This window comes from Impatiens glandulifera, chromosome 1 (genome assembly GCF_907164915.1).
Source record: "Impatiens glandulifera chromosome 1, dImpGla2.1, whole genome shotgun sequence".
NCBI classification, from domain to species: domain Eukaryota; kingdom Viridiplantae; phylum Streptophyta; class Magnoliopsida; order Ericales; family Balsaminaceae; genus Impatiens; species Impatiens glandulifera.
The window spans coordinates 72,177,075-72,193,899 of record NC_061862.1 but is presented as its reverse complement, the minus strand read 5'-3'; the positions used below and the strand labels follow the sequence as shown (position 1 = coordinate 72,193,899).

General features: G+C 33.9%; 1 protein-coding gene across 3 annotated transcripts in view; it reads left to right on the top strand.

Annotated features, from left to right (window-relative positions):
- The window catches only part of LOC124918880 (ATPase MORC2B-like), a 28,228-nt gene that overhangs the window by 1,952 nt on the left and 9,451 nt on the right, over positions 1 to 16,825 (top strand). The window contains exons 5-16 of one of the 3 annotated variants that reach the window (XM_047458950.1): positions 266 to 603; positions 735 to 918; positions 1,403 to 1,504; positions 1,600 to 1,935; positions 2,013 to 2,096; positions 2,194 to 2,352; positions 5,344 to 5,427; positions 5,769 to 5,903; positions 6,219 to 6,331; positions 6,593 to 6,744; positions 6,947 to 7,150; positions 16,007 to 16,098. In XM_047458950.1, coding sequence (XP_047314906.1) covers positions 266 to 603; positions 735 to 918; positions 1,403 to 1,504; positions 1,600 to 1,935; positions 2,013 to 2,096; positions 2,194 to 2,352; positions 5,344 to 5,427; positions 5,769 to 5,903; positions 6,219 to 6,331; positions 6,593 to 6,744; positions 6,947 to 7,137 — 1,878 coding nt within the window. In that variant the 3' untranslated portion in view covers positions 7,138 to 7,150; positions 16,007 to 16,098. Of the gene's footprint in view, positions 1 to 265; positions 604 to 734; positions 919 to 1,402; positions 1,505 to 1,599; positions 1,936 to 2,012; positions 2,097 to 2,193; positions 2,353 to 5,343; positions 5,428 to 5,768; positions 5,904 to 6,218; positions 6,332 to 6,592; positions 6,745 to 6,946; positions 7,365 to 16,006; positions 16,099 to 16,825 lie in introns of those variants that run through there. The other 2 variants (XM_047458951.1, XM_047458949.1) reach the window with 2 other exon arrangements.

The following is a 16,825-nucleotide window of genomic DNA, read 5'->3' as shown; positions in this document are numbered from 1 at the left end:
TCACCTATTATTTGTTGCACTTCATGAATTATTTCTGGCAGTTGGAGAAGTATTACCATGAAATGTGAGTTCACTTAGGCCTTATTTGGTGCGATATTACTTAATTTGATTTAGGATTTACTGTCCAAATTATGTATTATCCAGACACATAGTTTTTTCTTCCATGTTTTATAAATATTTTAACATAACAAAACCACCAAGATCAGAGATTTTAATCCACACTAAACAAGCACTTCATGTGGCTGCGATCATAACTTGCATGCAGGTTCCTAATGATGCAAATAGCAGTGATATTTCTTGCAATAAATCAACTGATAAGGGGGTCAAACTGAATAGCACATCTGAAGCATGGGTGAAGAGTGTGGATTCACCAGCCAAATGTTTTCCTAATATGTTTAAGGAGGTCACAGGAAATTCTCATGCTCCTGAAGTAAAAGGTGAAACGTTTGGTATGACTGGGACTGAAGTTGATGGTCTTCCAAATAGGAATTACATTCAGATGCATCCAAGTTATCTGAAGACACTCGGTCAAGCCCACTCTGACTGGATATTTGGCGCAATAGCTGAGCTTGTGGACAATGCAAGAGATGCTAAATCAACCAAGTAGATATTGTTCTTTACTCCTGCTTTAGATTTTGCACATGAGTTTTTCAAAATTGAAGTTCATTAATAGTGCTCAGGTCATTCTAGTTGTGCAACCTTGATTATAACTATTACTTCTTTGTTCTGAGCAGACTGGAAATTTCTATTGAGATGGTGCATTCTAAAGTAGCTGATGAAGAAATCCCGATGTTATGTATTACTGATGATGGCCTTGGAATGAACTATGTTGAGATCGCAAGAATGTTATCTTTTGGTCATCAACAACCGGATGTGGATGATCCTGAACGTACTGGTAGATTTGGAGTTGGATTTAAGGTATATCTCTTTTGTAAACATTGTTTCATAACACAGGTTCTTGCAGGTGGTTCTATTTTCTCAAGTAGATTGTCTCAAATTTGAAGGAACTTGAAGTATCCAATCGAGGCATTAATTTAGTCATAAGAAATTATGAATGAGATTTAGATGCTAGAGCTCATTACATATTTTAACTTTTGGGCCAAAATCTCTAATTAAATGCAACTTTTTTTTATTAACAACTATCCTTCAACTTGTAAAATTTGTTAGTGACACTCAATAACAGATGTGAGAAAAGAGATGGAGAAAAAGTTTATGTTTCAGTCCGCTAAATGTTCTTGCTCAACAAGCATAACAACTGTATAAGTGAAAGCATGTTTTACTCCTTACCTCCAGCAAAGGCTAATTCAATAATTTAGTTCACTAAATGATGTTTTCATCTCCAACATTGTCTTTTACAATAATAGGCTTGTACTTAAATTGTCAAATACTTTTACCCTTTCAGACTGGAGCTATGAGAATTGGCAAGGATGCTTTGGTTTTGACCCAGACAACAACGTCCAGATCTATAGCATTTCTTTCACAATCTCTTAATGATGGAAAATCTGTAGGCCACTGTTTTTTTTTTTTTTTGTGTTTTTGGATAGTTATTATTTGTTTGATATAAAAGATGTGATCTGATACCAAGCTCCTATAATGTAGAATTTGGAGATTCCTATAGTGAGTTATCACAGGAAAGGACAACATATGGAAGTTGATACAAATGTACAAACAAAAGACTTGGCAAAATGCAATCTGAAATCCATTGAGACGTTTTCACCATTTAATAAATACTTTATCGGCGTAAAATCTGCCCAGTTCAATGCAAATGGTACAGGAACACAACTATTTATATGGAATTTAGATAAATGGGGGTCCGACTATTTCCTTGAGTGGTTGGCTGGGGAGACCGCTGTTAGAAGCTCATCTGATCATCAAGGTGACATCTTTATTCGTTCAAGAAAGATAAGATCACGTCCTGGCCAGACTAGCCACAAGGTAAGGCTCTATTTTCTCAGGTTTTACGGGATTATTGCTTTTGAAATAGATTAATCATTTCCTTTTTTTTCTCTCAGGTGCCGCTAGATTACTCACTACGTTCATATTTGGAATTGATCTTCTTAGATCCTCGAATGAAGATCTTTGTCCAAGGCTCATTGGTATTGCAAATTTTGTTCTCTTATATGACTAAGGCTGATCTTAGCTTTAGAGCAATTCCATATTGCTAATAAACATGGGTTTTTATTTAATCAACAGGTCAAAAGTCGACCATTGGCAAAGTCCCTTGAACAAACTGTCATTAAAGATGTTTCTATATTGGGAAAACCTGTCCAACTAATTTTAGGTCGTTGCCAATTGGAATGGGAGCAAGCTAATTGTGGTTTTTTTTTGTATTGGCATGGCCGTTTGATTGAGGTAAGTTTCCAAAATGTTATCTCCTTTGTCAATGTGAAACAAAAAGAGATTAGGATTTTGAGGGGTCAATCATGTCGAGGTGATAAGAGTGCTCAATCCTGATTTAATCCTGATATCAACACACAAATACTATTAAGTTTAGCAATATGAGCAAATGTCTCTTTTATTTTGTTCTCTTAATTATCTCTATATATTGTTTAAATATTTTAGGAATTCTAATTTACCTTAGTTGAGGAAATTAGAATAAAGTATTGTGATATTTCATGGATTTTTTATTTATCTTGATTGAAAAAACCCAGCTCCTACAATGGTATAAATAAGTATTATCTATCATGAGAATAATATATCAAAAACATCTCTTCCTCTCTCCATTCAGAAATTCCTCATGTTATGAGAGAAAACATTCTGTTCTTAAGTATGCCAATCATTATCTTCCGTTGCCTTCTTCATGGTCAAAGTAGCCATTTGTGGAGGGCTCTAATAGTCCTATCAACTTTATTTTTTTTCTACTATTTTTATCCTTACATAAACCAAACATCATCAATTTCATTACTCTTTTTTGTTGACTTTTAAGTTTCCAATTGTTGCCACATATTTTAAGAGATTGTCGAGCGAAGTATTGAATAGAAAAAAAGTACTATTGTTCATCAAGAGAAGAAAAAACAATGAGAAGGAAAATGAGTTTTGTCATTAATTTTGAGGAATCCTTCTTCTAGAAGACTATGATTTCCTTGTCTCCTAGATTTAGTGAAGCCACCCATAAGCATATTCCGATTTCTTCTCGAAGAAAACTCGACGTCATCAACTCAACTCATTCTCCGACAGTCGAACATCATCATCATTGAGATGTTGTCACCCTAGATATTGATGCAGCGCAGACCTCACCTACTACACAACATCGTCAATCTTCATCTCTACTTTATTAACAAGTTGATGGTTGCAGTGACATGACAACACTCAAAAGTAGATATATTTTGGCCCCTAGGATTTGTTTTGTTTTTAGTATTTAATTTATTCCGGTTATTAAAATATGGAGAAGAAAACAAAAAATCACTTCCTCCGAGCTTCCACACAACTCTTCAGCGCTCGAATATGTCAACCTAGTGTATGTTTCTCTACAGACAATCCATGACACATCTCTGCTCATTTAGTTTGGCATCACCTTTTGTTTGGCAATTGTCTTCAAAGAGCCACTCATTTAGTTTTTGGCATTACCTACACATAAACTTCATTGTCGTACCCCGCAATACTTGATCCCGACTAGATCAATCTAGCGGACGCCACCCTCTAGACACTCCAAGACGCCTCTATGTGAGAGTCTTGACATTGACCATTTGTTAGACGATTGTCCTGAAAGCCACTCATTTTTAGTTGATTCAAGTCTATCCGAGCATCTTCATTTGGATGAATAAAGTCACTCAAGTGTCTCCTTGGTTTGAAAAATATGTCCCCTTGTTCAAGGGGAGTGTGGAAATAATCCCACTAAGTTTATTTTATTTTATTTTATTTTATTCTTTTATTTATTTTTATATATTTATTAAATATTTTAAGAATTCTAATTTATCTTAATTAAGAAACTTAAAATAAATTATTGTGACATTTTAGGGATCTTAATTTATCTTTGATTGAGAAAAATCAGCTTCTTCGATAGTATAAATAGGTTTCTATCATGAGAATAATATTTTGAAAACATCTTTCCTCCCTCCATTCAGAAACAGGCAATGTCAAAAGATTGAGTGAGTGCCTTAATTACAAGTCTTGCCTTCCACCTTTCCACATCCCATTTGCCAAATATAGGTAATCAACATAAGTATGCAGTAGTTAAAACTGCATCCCCCATAACAAGTTAGGCATACAGGTAACATAAATGTCTAGCAACCTCAATGTGACATTTTTTTAAATGTTTGAATACTCCATTTTGGTGTGGGTTGATTATGCACAAGTTTGTATGGACTATTCCATGTGTAGATATGTAAGACTCAAGATGAAAATTAAGGTATTCCCTAGCATTATCTGTCTTTAGGACTTGGATGGATACTAATTTGTGTCTTAATCATGAGGTGAAAGATTTTAAAGTTATTAACGGCTTTGACTTTCATAAGATAGACCCATTCCATAAACTTCATAAGAGAGAAATTTAAATATTTATTACAAAATTTTGTCTTGAAATAACTTGCCTAACTACAATGAACTAGGATGTAAAACACAATAATGCCAAGTTAAAATGTTGTCTCTGAAATTTGACAAAATAATGGAGCTAGATGAGTAATGTGTTGAGATTGGTAGTGAGAATGTAAAGACCAAATACTAGTTTAGCACTTCCAATCTTTTTTTGCTGATTCCATCTTCTAAAATTCACATAGGATTGACTAAACTTATCAACACATTTGTAGTCAAGGTGAAATCATCCCCCTTCTAACTTAGCAACAACAAGAGATGAATATCCCTAGCCTCCCTGAGGTTCTGGGTCCGAGCCCGTCAAACTGCAAGTTCTGCGTCTGGTTAAATGGTTAAGTGTGTTTGTGAGTTAGGTGTTAGTCGCACTTCAAAGGAGAAGCGGAACCCAACGTTCTAAAAAAAAAAAAAATCTTATATACAATAAATTGCATGCTAAATTTTCCTTGAGTAGAACTTTTTTTTAAATGTGAAATCTTTTGTTATTTTTATTGACCCTTCTCCAAAATCTATGGATAGTGTTCCATCAATATTGTTGTAGAAGGGTTAACTAGGACGGGATATATTGATCAACTTATGTTCAATAGCCACCTATTGTTTGCTAAAAACCTCTAAACTTTTCTTTCAATTGTATAGTTAGGATCGATCTTCACTTGCTCGGCTGTTTTCCATGATTTTCCAGCACTTATTTTTTTGGTGTGACGCTGTCTTCTTACAATGTTCATTCCATAGTTTCCCTTGGGGCTGTTTGTATGTGTCAAATTATGGCTTTCTAATTACTCTCGTCCTCAACTTTTGTTTTGTTTGCCTTTGTAGGCTTACAAGAGAGTTGGAGGAATGATTCATAATGCAGATACTGGACGTGGTATAATTGGTGTTGTTGATGTGACTGAATTAATGGTATATATGTTGAAAAGTTAAAGTTGTATTAATTGAGTTGTCGCGAGGATGACTACTAAATAATACAAAATATGTCACTACCAAATCTTGAACACTTGACGGGAATGTTGTTAATTGAACAACTCAAACCATAAGTTAGATTGGTTAGTTAATGAAAATTAATGCTTGTACAGAATGAATTGTCATACAATATTGCAATTCAAGAGTACATACAATTCAATGCATGAAAATGAAAATAAGAAAAAGACTTCCATGAAAGTACAAGAAACACAAGAAATATCTAAAAACATTATAAGCCTCAAATTTGTCTCTCAAGAAGTGTTCTTCATTTATTTGTGCAGAATGATGGGAATGTAGTGTGGATCCACAACAATAAACAAGGATTTCAAGACTGTGAACAGTATGTTGAACTTGAAAGGTGGCTTGGCAGCATATTTGACAGCTATTGGGATGATAATTTTGATTCACTTCAACTGGTATCAACTTCATTTTTGTTACGAGATCTGAAATATCCTAAACTTATTCAATTAAAAGCTCTACTTTTTTTCCTTATTTTGTTTTTCAGTACTCCAGTACTCACAACCCTAAAATGATCATTATTAAACTGAATTATGTTTTGAAATATATTGCTACATCAAATTGTATTAGATATGTCTAGTCTATATATCTATGTATCATTCTCTCCCAAGGATGGTCAATCTCTTCAAATTTATTGTGATTTTCTACAGTTTCATTTTGTCATTCCTTTGTGTAATATTACTGAAATATACATTTTCCCTTTGTTTTACCAGGAAAAAGACGGTTCTCCTTGCAAACCAGACCATGATTGGGTGCAATGTAACAAATGCAGAAAATGGAGAATATTGCCTCCTAATTTTGATTGCAACAAATTACCTGGAGATTGGTACTTCTAGATTCTCTCTGATAAAGTGATAATTTTGAATGCCTCCCGTAAACTATTGTTTTGCTATCCCTTTTGACATGAACCCTTTTCAAACTGACATTTTTAAACGAGAAAAAGTAAAATGGTTCATTGTTGCTATGAATTTGAATGAAAAAAAAACACGTTAAAATTTGTCGCATAAACAGTTCATATAAAAAAATTGGAAGATGGCGAGTATTCACCTATTTATTTATTCACACTTTCAAGGCTTTGTTGAATCAGGTTTTGTTATATGGAGCCTTTCAATGGTAAATGTGAAATTCCTGAGCAGAAGGTTGCACCTAATATTGTCAATGTATCTACTACAAGGCATGTTAGTTGGGCTACTGAGAAGAATGTCTCCGAACATGGTGAAGGCATACTTCTTAAATCAAGTAAGTGATATCTTTCTATATATTGATGATTACTGAAAAACTCATATTCTACATATACAAAAATGAACCATACGAGACTTGGGATTAAACAGTGGTGAATGATCATCATCCATCAAAAGCAAGTTGGGATCCATTCGTCTTATTAGCTTTACTTGTGTCGACTCCTCCCATTTTTCTTTTTGGGAATGTCCTGTTGTGACAGGCAATGGCGTAATTCGAATGAGCAGTCCAAGGAAGAAGAGGTGTAGTAATAACAGGACTCAAGAAAACTATGAGAAGTCTCCTTTTATTATGCAACCCCCCAAGGGTAACTACAACACTCGTAAAAATATACCCAAAATGGAGGACGGCGCAAGGGCTCCAACATTTAGGAAACATGGGAGAGAGGCTTAAATGAGTCACATAGGTAAGAGTTGCAACCATCAAAAAATTCTTCTTGCATCCAACTTTGAAAACTTTTGGGTTTTTTACTTAGATTGTAGTTGATTGAATTAGACTTTTATAGTTGAGGATAACATAGGGGATCAAGTTTAGGTCTAAGTTTGTCATCTGTTCAAACATATTTCTTCTTTTTTTTCTTCTAACTTTTGAAAAGCTCTAGAATGGGATTCTCTCCAAGTTTCATAGTTCACTCATTAGTAATTCAATTTTGCCAAATAGAGTAAAAAAAATGGACAATCACATCGGATATTAGTGGTTTCAATCTCAATCATGAAAAAAAACACTTACATTATCAACATCAAGGTAGTCCAGTGGTAAAAGTCGGATTAAGAGATTAAAAAGTTACAGGTTCGGGTCATGCTAGTTTTTCTTTATTAAAAAAAAAATTATATTTATATATATGCATACATTTAATTAGTTTGACTTTCACAAGTAAATCTCATACCTTGCATATAATAAATGAGATTTTTTTTTTTATTTCTCAACTTTCTAAATCTATCGCTCAAATATTATTCCTCATTTTCTTGTGCTCCAAAAGACTTCATATTCAATTTTGCATTTTTACTTTTGTATTGCAATCTTTAGCCATAATTTTGTCTTCAAAACAATAATAGTTTTGGGATCATGACATATCTTCACTAACAAAGCACATCCAATAAAAAGGGTGCAAGTGTTTTGATTTAGTTAGTTTGTGCATTAAATGTACAACTAAATTGTTGACCTTGATTTTTTAAGGTTTTGGTATTTTGGTAGTGTTTTATTCCTTAGACATAAACAACCACTAAGAAATAAAAGTTTACCAAAATATTCTTTAAAATAGGTAGCTATAAAAAGTTTAAAGAAAACTCTACAATTTTATGGATCTAAAATAGTTTTCAAGACATGTAATATGAAAAAAAAAATTGGGGAGGGAATGACGCTGCCCAATTTGATTGGCAGAAAAATAAAATATTTTTTCTATTAATTCACACTTTTTCTTTTTTCAATAAATAAGGTGATGTTAAGTACTCTCATTTCCTCTCTCAAATTCGTCACTTTAAAATATCGATAATAAAAAAAGCTTATTCAGACGTATACAACTAGTTCACTTAAACGTATGTACTAATAAAAAGTTATTTAAAAATTGGTTCATTTAGTTTATTTTAATAAATTATAGTTAATTTTTATTTTTTAATTTATATATTTATTAATTAAATATTAATATATTTTCTTTCTCCTTCTTTTTCATTAATAAATGAACCTTCTATTTTTATATTTTCATAAATATTTTATTATTTATATACAAATATTTATTATTAATTAATTTAATTTTATTTTATTTTATTATATATATATATATTCATCCTTAATTATTTTAATTTTATATATATATTTTTTTAATTTTTTTCTTATATTAACATTGATTATTAATTATTTTAAAATTATTTGGTCCCAATAATTGAATATAACAATGATTTATCTTTTAAACAATAAAAATCTTTCAACACAAAAATAAATTAATTATTAATCAAAAATTGAATAATAATAATAACTCATTCACTAAAAGAATAATAATCAAATATTAGATAAAATAATGTTTCTTATTACTACTATAAATCATGAATAAAAATTAAATAAAAATTTATTAATTTTATTTTTGTTTATATTAAATTAAATAAGAAAGAAATTTTTCAAAAAATATTACAAGTAAAACATAAAATTTATAAATAAGTTAATAATTTTTTTTCAAAAATTAAAATTTAAGAATTATGAAAAAAAAAATTGATAAAAAAAAGATGAAATAAAAAAAAAACTAATATAAAAATAATAAAAATTTTAACAATAAAGTAAGAAAAAATATATTAATATTTAATTAATAAATATATAAATTTAAAAATAAAAATTAATTATAATTAGACTAAAGAGACTTAAATGAGTCAATTTTTAATATTACATATGTTTAAAATACCTTTTATTTTATTAGTAGTAAGTGAGTTTTTTCCTATTGATATTTTTCTCCCCACCAACAGGATTGATAATGGATTCACTGTGATTAATTTTGAATCCAATAAAATAAAAATTTTGTTTGTTTAGTATACATATAGATCAGATATTTTACTGTCAATTTGGAAAAAAAATGTAAAAAAAATGTGAAATCAAATTATCTGTTCTTATTTGAACAAAGGAATTGTGTCTATGAAGATTTTTTTTTGTTTGGACAGTCAAAGAAGTGGCCCAACTCTACGTCGCTAATAAGCTACCTATTAGCGAAAAAATTTGAGGCTCAAATTGTAGACCAAACTAATGAGAGACCGGACCTTTATGAAAAATATTAGTCATTTGATCTTTAGAAATGGTATAATGAATAGTGGTTGATGATGAACAATCTTCTTTAGAACAAGATGGAAGTCAATTTTAAAATATTAGATTGTGGATAAGAATAAAGTATCATATTATCACACCATAAAATTGTGAAGAAGAAATTGAAATTCAAAGTTCAATTAAATTCATAAAAGATCAACAATTATATAAAAGAACACAATATTCAGATTCACTATTAGAACAAGTAATTATTTGTTATTTTCTAAAGTTAAAAAAAATAAGGCTGTCATTTTAACATAATTCAATTGTTGAGTGACATCACAAATATCTTACCCAATCAATTTTAGAGTAGGTATCAATTGTGAAATTGTAAAGAGAAAATGAAACTCGAAATTGACTAAATATAGTCTATATAGATTGAATTCAGCAAATTAAATATCAAAGAGTTATTATATATGTTATTATATGATATTCATATTCAGTACTAGAGCAAACAACCACGGGTTGTTTTTTAGAGTTCCAAAAATGAGGTTGTCACAATGAAAAATACCTAATTTAGTTGTTAAGCGACAATCATTAAGACACCCTACCCAATCAACATCAAATCATGTAGCGATAGTGAATTAAAAAATTAGACGGAGAAAGATTACATGACGAGGGGTATGATGAAGATATTTAATTGCTCCCATTGAGAGGAGGTGTGAAGCTTTGCATTTGACTTGCTTGATTAACGCAAAGGCTGACTTAGTATGAGTGAATGTGAGATACTTTAAAGTCCCACTATACTCGCATAGAGAAACGAATAAACAAAAAGATTGTCATCATGTTTAGAAATGGAGGAGCCAACAAAGATAAATGTGTGTAATGTTTTTTTTAGCATATTAGTAAGAATATCATTCACATACTTTGTTGGCAACTAAACAAGTCATCTCTCTAACACGCTAGTGACTTGAATGTCAAGGAATTAGTGTAATTGACATATCTTTAATATGAATAACTTTATTCAATTAAAGGATGATGTTGTCAGAAATAATTTAGAGTTGTCGATGAAAATAATATTGTCTACATGTACTAAAAATTAGACGGATATTTGAGACATAATATGTGAAAAGAGCAATATCATATTTCAATTATGTGAAACCAAGAGATAGTACATCAATTTAAAAGGTAGTGTACCAAGCCCGGAGATACGGTTTAAGATCATAGATTGCCTTATGAAGTTACACACATGATTAAGAAAATCTCGATGTACAAAACCGGGTGATTGTACTATGCATACTTCCCCTTTTATATAGGCTCATGAAAAAGATGCATTTACTAATATCAAGTTGATAAATAAATCATTATTGAAATATTGTCAAATAAAGAATGACATCATTGTTGATGAAATTTTTTGGTCATTAGAAGTGTTTTATGTCGATCAATAGACTCATCACCATTATGTTTGAGTTTGAATTCTCATTACATCGAAGGAGATTATGTGATGATGTATGAGGAATGAGAGGTCATGTTTTTTTTCTCAATAAAAGTATTATACTCATTTGTCATTATAATGCGTCATTAAAAATCTTTATTAACATTGGTAAAACACATATGTGTGGTAACAGAAGAAGTTCTAGTGAGTACATAGATCGTGGTTTGTTACGTGTAATAATTTGATAAGTAGAATAGACTGAGAAAAAATAAACTATTGGAGGAAGAGGAGATAGAAAGACTCTTGAGGATTTCTTCTATAAGACTGAAACAAACTTTTTTATTATTCTTTTCTCTCTTACTTCATATTCATCACACAGACCTTTATTTATAGTCTCTTAACAGAAAACAAAACGTACAAGAAATAAAAACAAATATTAAAGACAAAAACTGTAACAGCAACATTTAAGGCTGACCCCTGATTACTAAAACTGCTAAAACGTTTGAAACGTTTGAGATCTCCACCATTAAAGACATTCAATTTATTATTTAAAATATGACTGACCGTTATTTGAGTTTATTGTGTAACAAATTCCTCCCTTAAACTCAAATCTTTTCCATCTTTCATTCCGATCATCCTCTTGAAATTTTCGAACAACACAGTTGGTAGCGCCTTTGTAAAAATATCCGCCACTTGATCACGACTCGCAACATGACTTAATCGCACTTTACCTTCCTTCACATGTTCCCGTATAAAATGGAAACGAACATCGATATGCTTGCTCCTCTCATGGTGCACCGGATTCCTTGCCAACTCAATTGCTGATTTGTTGTCGACTCGTATTTCAGTTGCTTCGTGTTGCTGGATTTGTAGTTCATTCAGTAGACTTCTTAGCCATATTGCGTGACACACACACCAGGATGCTGCCACATACTCTGCCTCACATGTTGACAATGTCACTATTGGTTGCTTCTTTGAGAGCCATGTAAAAACTGTGTCTCCCATATAAAACACATATCCCGATGTACTTTTTCGATCATCTATATCTCCACACCAATCACTATCGGAATAACCGATCAACTTGTATTCCTTTGTCTCGGAGTATAGTAACCCGAGTGACGACGTTCCTCGGATGTATCGAAGAATTCTTTTAATAGCCTTCAAATGCGTGTAGTTCGGTTCCTCCATGAATCGGCTTACTATGCCGACACTATACGCAATGTCAGGCCTTGTGCATGTGAGATATCGTAGACTTCCGACTAAACTTCGATATTTGTTGGCATCCGTACGATCTCCTCCCTCAAATTTAGAGAGTTTTGTTCCGAGTTCCATTGGTGTTGCTACTGGGTTGCATTCTTCCATCTTATTCTTTTTCAGAATGTCTTTTGCATATGCCTTTTGGGACACAAATATTCCAGATTTTCCCTGTCTTCGTCTTTCTTTGCGTACAATGCATGTTCGTAGGGACATTGTATGAATCTGTTCTTCTTGAAGTAGGTGTCGATTCGGGTGTTCCATGCTCGAGGCGCTTGCTTTAGCCCATATAGCGCCTTTTTTAGCTTCAGCACTTTACTCTCCTTCCCGACTTTCGTGTACCCGGGTGGTTGCTCCACAAATACTTCCTCTTCAAGCACACCATTTAAAAATGCTGATTTCACATCCATCTGATAGATCGACCATTTGAAATGTGCCGCTTGGGATAAAAGAAGCCGGATTGTCTCCATTCTTGTCACTGGGGCAAAGACTTCATCGTAGTCGATCCCAGCTTTTTGTCTATACCCTTTTGCAACAAGGCGTGCCTTGTACCTTTCTATCTCACCTAGAGCATTCATCTTTTTCTTGTAAACCCATTTCACTCCGATAGCTCGACATCCATCCGGCAACTCCGCCAACTCCCAAGTTTCATTTCTTTCGATTGCCCGTATCTCTTCATCCATCGCGTCTTTCCATTTCTTATCTCTCACTGCTTCTTCAAAAATGATGCTCTCTGCATCTGCCAAAAGACACACCAAGTGTGCTTCACTTGTTGACTCGTATAAGTCTTGTAAACTTCGCATCTTCGGTTGTCTGGGCTCGTCTTCATCATCAGATGTTTGAGAGGTTGTTGGTGCTAATATCGGTTTAGTGGTTGATGGCTCTCCTTTTTCTTCCTGTTGAGATTCCTCCTTTTGGTTATTCCAATCCCATGCACTTTCTTCATTCACCTGCACATCTCGGCTTACGACCACCTTCTTTTCAATTGGGTCGAATAACTTGAAGGCCTTCGTTTTCTCGTCATATCCGATGAAGATGTATTTTTTGCTCTTATCATCTAGTTTGGTTCTTCTTTGATCTGGTATATGCGCGTAGGCCACACTACCAAATACCTTTAAATGCGATACGGTCGGTTTTTGTCCGCTCCAAGCTTCTTGTGGTGTTAGATCTGCCAATTTTGCGTGCGGGCATCGATTTTGGACATACACGGCACATTGCACCGCTTCTGCCCAAAACTCTTTCGGCATGTTTTTGCTCTTCATCATAGACCGAACCATGTCGATGATAGTCCGATTTTTCCTCTCGGCCACGCCATTTTGCTGAGGTGAGTAGGGCGCCGTTAAGAATCTTTTGATCCCTTGTTCCTCGCAATAGACTGTGAAAGCGGTTGACATGTACTCTCCTCCTCTATCTGACCGTATGGCCTTGATGAAAACACCAGTCGTCTTCTCCACTAATACCTTGAATTTCTTGAATGCCTCGAATGCTTCTGATTTTTCTTTCAAAAAATAAACCCAAGTCTTCCTTGTGTAGTCATCAATGAATGTAATAAAGTACCTCTTCTCACTGTATGACTTAGGTGTGATTGGGCCGCATATATCGGTGTGAATCAGTTCGAGAGACTTCCTTGCACTATATTTCGCCTTCTTTGGGAATGAGTTCCTTTCTTGTTTTCCAAGTACACATCCCTCGCAAAATTTCTTGGTGTAATCCATGTCTGGTAGCCCGTGAACCATATCCTTCTTTGCTAACTCCTGTAGGCCTCCGTAGTGCAGGTGTCCGAATCGTAAGTGCCATAGCGAGGCTTTATCCACCATTTTCACTTGTAGACATTGTTCTCGAACGTTTCTCAAGTTGAGTTTGAACGTTCGATTATTGGCCATCTCAACTTGTGTAAGCAACCTTCCTTTTTCGTTCTTTAAATGCAACATTCGGTCTTTCATGAGTACTGAGTATCCCTTCTCCAATAATTGCCCCAAGCTAATAATGTTACTCTTCAAATCAGGGACAAAGTATACGTTTTCAATTGACCCTTCTTTTCCATCGTCTTGTGAGAAACATATTCTACCTCGTCCCTTTACTTGAACCTTCGATTCATCCCCAAATGACACGTACCCATTCTTTATCTCTTGTATCTCCACAAAGAAATTCTTGTTCCCGCACATATGATTGCTGGCTCCAGTATCGAGATACCACAACGTCTCCTTGTCGGAAGTGGTGTCTTTATAGGCCATCATGAGAACACCGACTTCTCTTGTCTCCTCTTCCGCGACCAGATTCGCGTTCTCTTCTATCCTTTTTTCAGAATAGCACTCTTTTGCATAGTGCCCATATTTTCCGCAGTTGTAACATTCGACGTTTGATTTGCACTCTTTTGCATAGTGCCCATGCTTTCCGCAGTTGTAGCATTCAACAGTTGGATGATTTGACCGGCCGCCTCTCCCACGACCACGTCCTCTCCCACGCCAATTTTGTTGGCTTAACTGATCCTTTTCTTCATAATTGTTTCCACGTCCTCGGCCTCCGCTGCGGCCATAACCACGACCTCCACGACCGCGTCCTCTTCCTCGATTGTGTTGCGCATACATTACTCTGTCCTCCTTGATGGTTGCCTGGGCTTGTAAGGCTTCTTCGAGCAACTCTTGTTTTTTCTTATTCTTCCGTTGCTCATGTGCTTCAAGAGAACCAGCAAGATCATCAACGGTCATCTCTTCCAGACTCTTTGATTCCTCGATTGCACAAACGACGTTTTCGAAATTATCGGTCAATGACCGTAGAATCTTCTCCACAACTCTTGCATCGGAGAGGGTTTCTCCATTGCGTTTGAGTTGATTCACCACTGTTTGCACACGTGTGATGTAGGTAGAAATTCCTTCTGACTCCTTCATCTTCATGGACTCCAGTTCGCCTCGAAGAGTTTGAAGTCGCACTTGTTTAACTCGATCGGCACCCTTGAAAACCTTTTCTAAAATGTCCCACGCTGCCTTCGAGTTTTCTGCACCTGCAATTTTCTCGAAACCCGACTCGTCCACCGCTTGAAACAAAAGGTAGAGAGCGGTCTTATCTTTCATTCGTGTTTCTTTCAACGCCCTCAACTGAGTCGCCGAAAGATTTCCCGTTTCAGCTGGTTCTTCATAACCATCTTCAACTACTTCCCATACGTCTTGTGCACCGAGTAAAGCTCGCATCTGAATACTCCAATTATCAAAGTTGGTTTTGGTGAGTCGCGGCAGTGGTATCTGCCCCAGCGCTTTGTTTGCCATGGCGCTCTGATACCAATTTGAGAAAAAATAAACTATTGGAGGAAGAGGAGATAGAAAGACTCTTGAGGATTTCTTCTATAAGACTGAAACAAACTTTTTTATTATTCTTTTCTCTCTTACTTCATATTCATCACACAGACCTTTATTTATAGTCTCTTAACAGAAAACAAAACGTACAAGAAATAAAAACAAATATTAAAGACAAAAACTGTAACAGCAACATTTAAGGCTGATCCCTGATTACTAAAACTGCTAAAACGTTTGAAACGTTTGAGATCTCCACCATTAAAGACATTCAATTTATTATTTAAAATATGACTGACCGTTATTTGAGTTTATTGTGTAACATAGACAAGTGTATGAGCTGATATGATAATTACTTTGGTTGAAAGAATGGATGTAGAAGATGTTTTTTTTAATGGAGGATGTTAGCATGGCCCCGCAAAAATGACATTCACTTTAACTTAGGTGTTCTAAGTGTGAATTGAACCTATGACTTTTAATATTTTAGAAATCACTCTTACTACTTAAATGTATTTGTTAAAGTGGAAGATGATAATATTGTGTTTTGTGATATTGTGGTGGTCAGAGAGGAAGATAGTGGAGACAATGGAGTGATATGAAGTGATATGAAGTGAAATGAGTGATATTAAGGAATGATATTTTTTTTTTGTATGTGACTTATGTATTCTTTGTGACCTAATTACTACTCTATAAATATAATATAATATTGGGTTTTAACTCTAAGAGTGAAATTAATATAATCGACGACACTCTCGAGAACGTAGGTAGTTTGGCTGAATCTCGTTATACCTTGTGTTTTTCTTTTGTTTTCTCTATTGTTATTAGTTTACGTGGTTACTCGAATCAATAATTGGTATTAGAGCTTCATTGATATTTAACCTAAACTAATTAGAGAGGAAGAGATTGTGTTCGGGTCTGATACTAATTGGAAACAATAGTGGAAAAAAAATTGTGAAACTTGCTTGACTAGTCGAAGTTTTCAAACGATAACGAATTTCAACAGCGGTAACAAGAAGTAGGCTTCTTCTCGATGAGTCGGTAAAAGGTTGAAAACAAGGTTTTTGATTTTTTTTCTTTGTCGTTGAAAATAGATTATTAGAATATAAAGGAGAGAGAAAAGTTTTCAGATCTAGTTCTTCAATTAGGTGAGAGAAGATAGTAGTAACAAGTGACGGCAAGAGAGGGAAATAAATAAAAAAGGTTAGGACTTCCTTGATTTAAGTCATGTTTGTTGCTCAAAAATAAGATAAAGGCTTATTTGATTCCATATTTCAACAAATTCTTGAGGTTTTGTTTGGCTTTAGTATTTGACTTGTTTGATTTGTGTTAGAGTTTGTTTGGCTTGTCATTCAAATTGAATATTTGAGCGTGTTGAGGTGTCTTC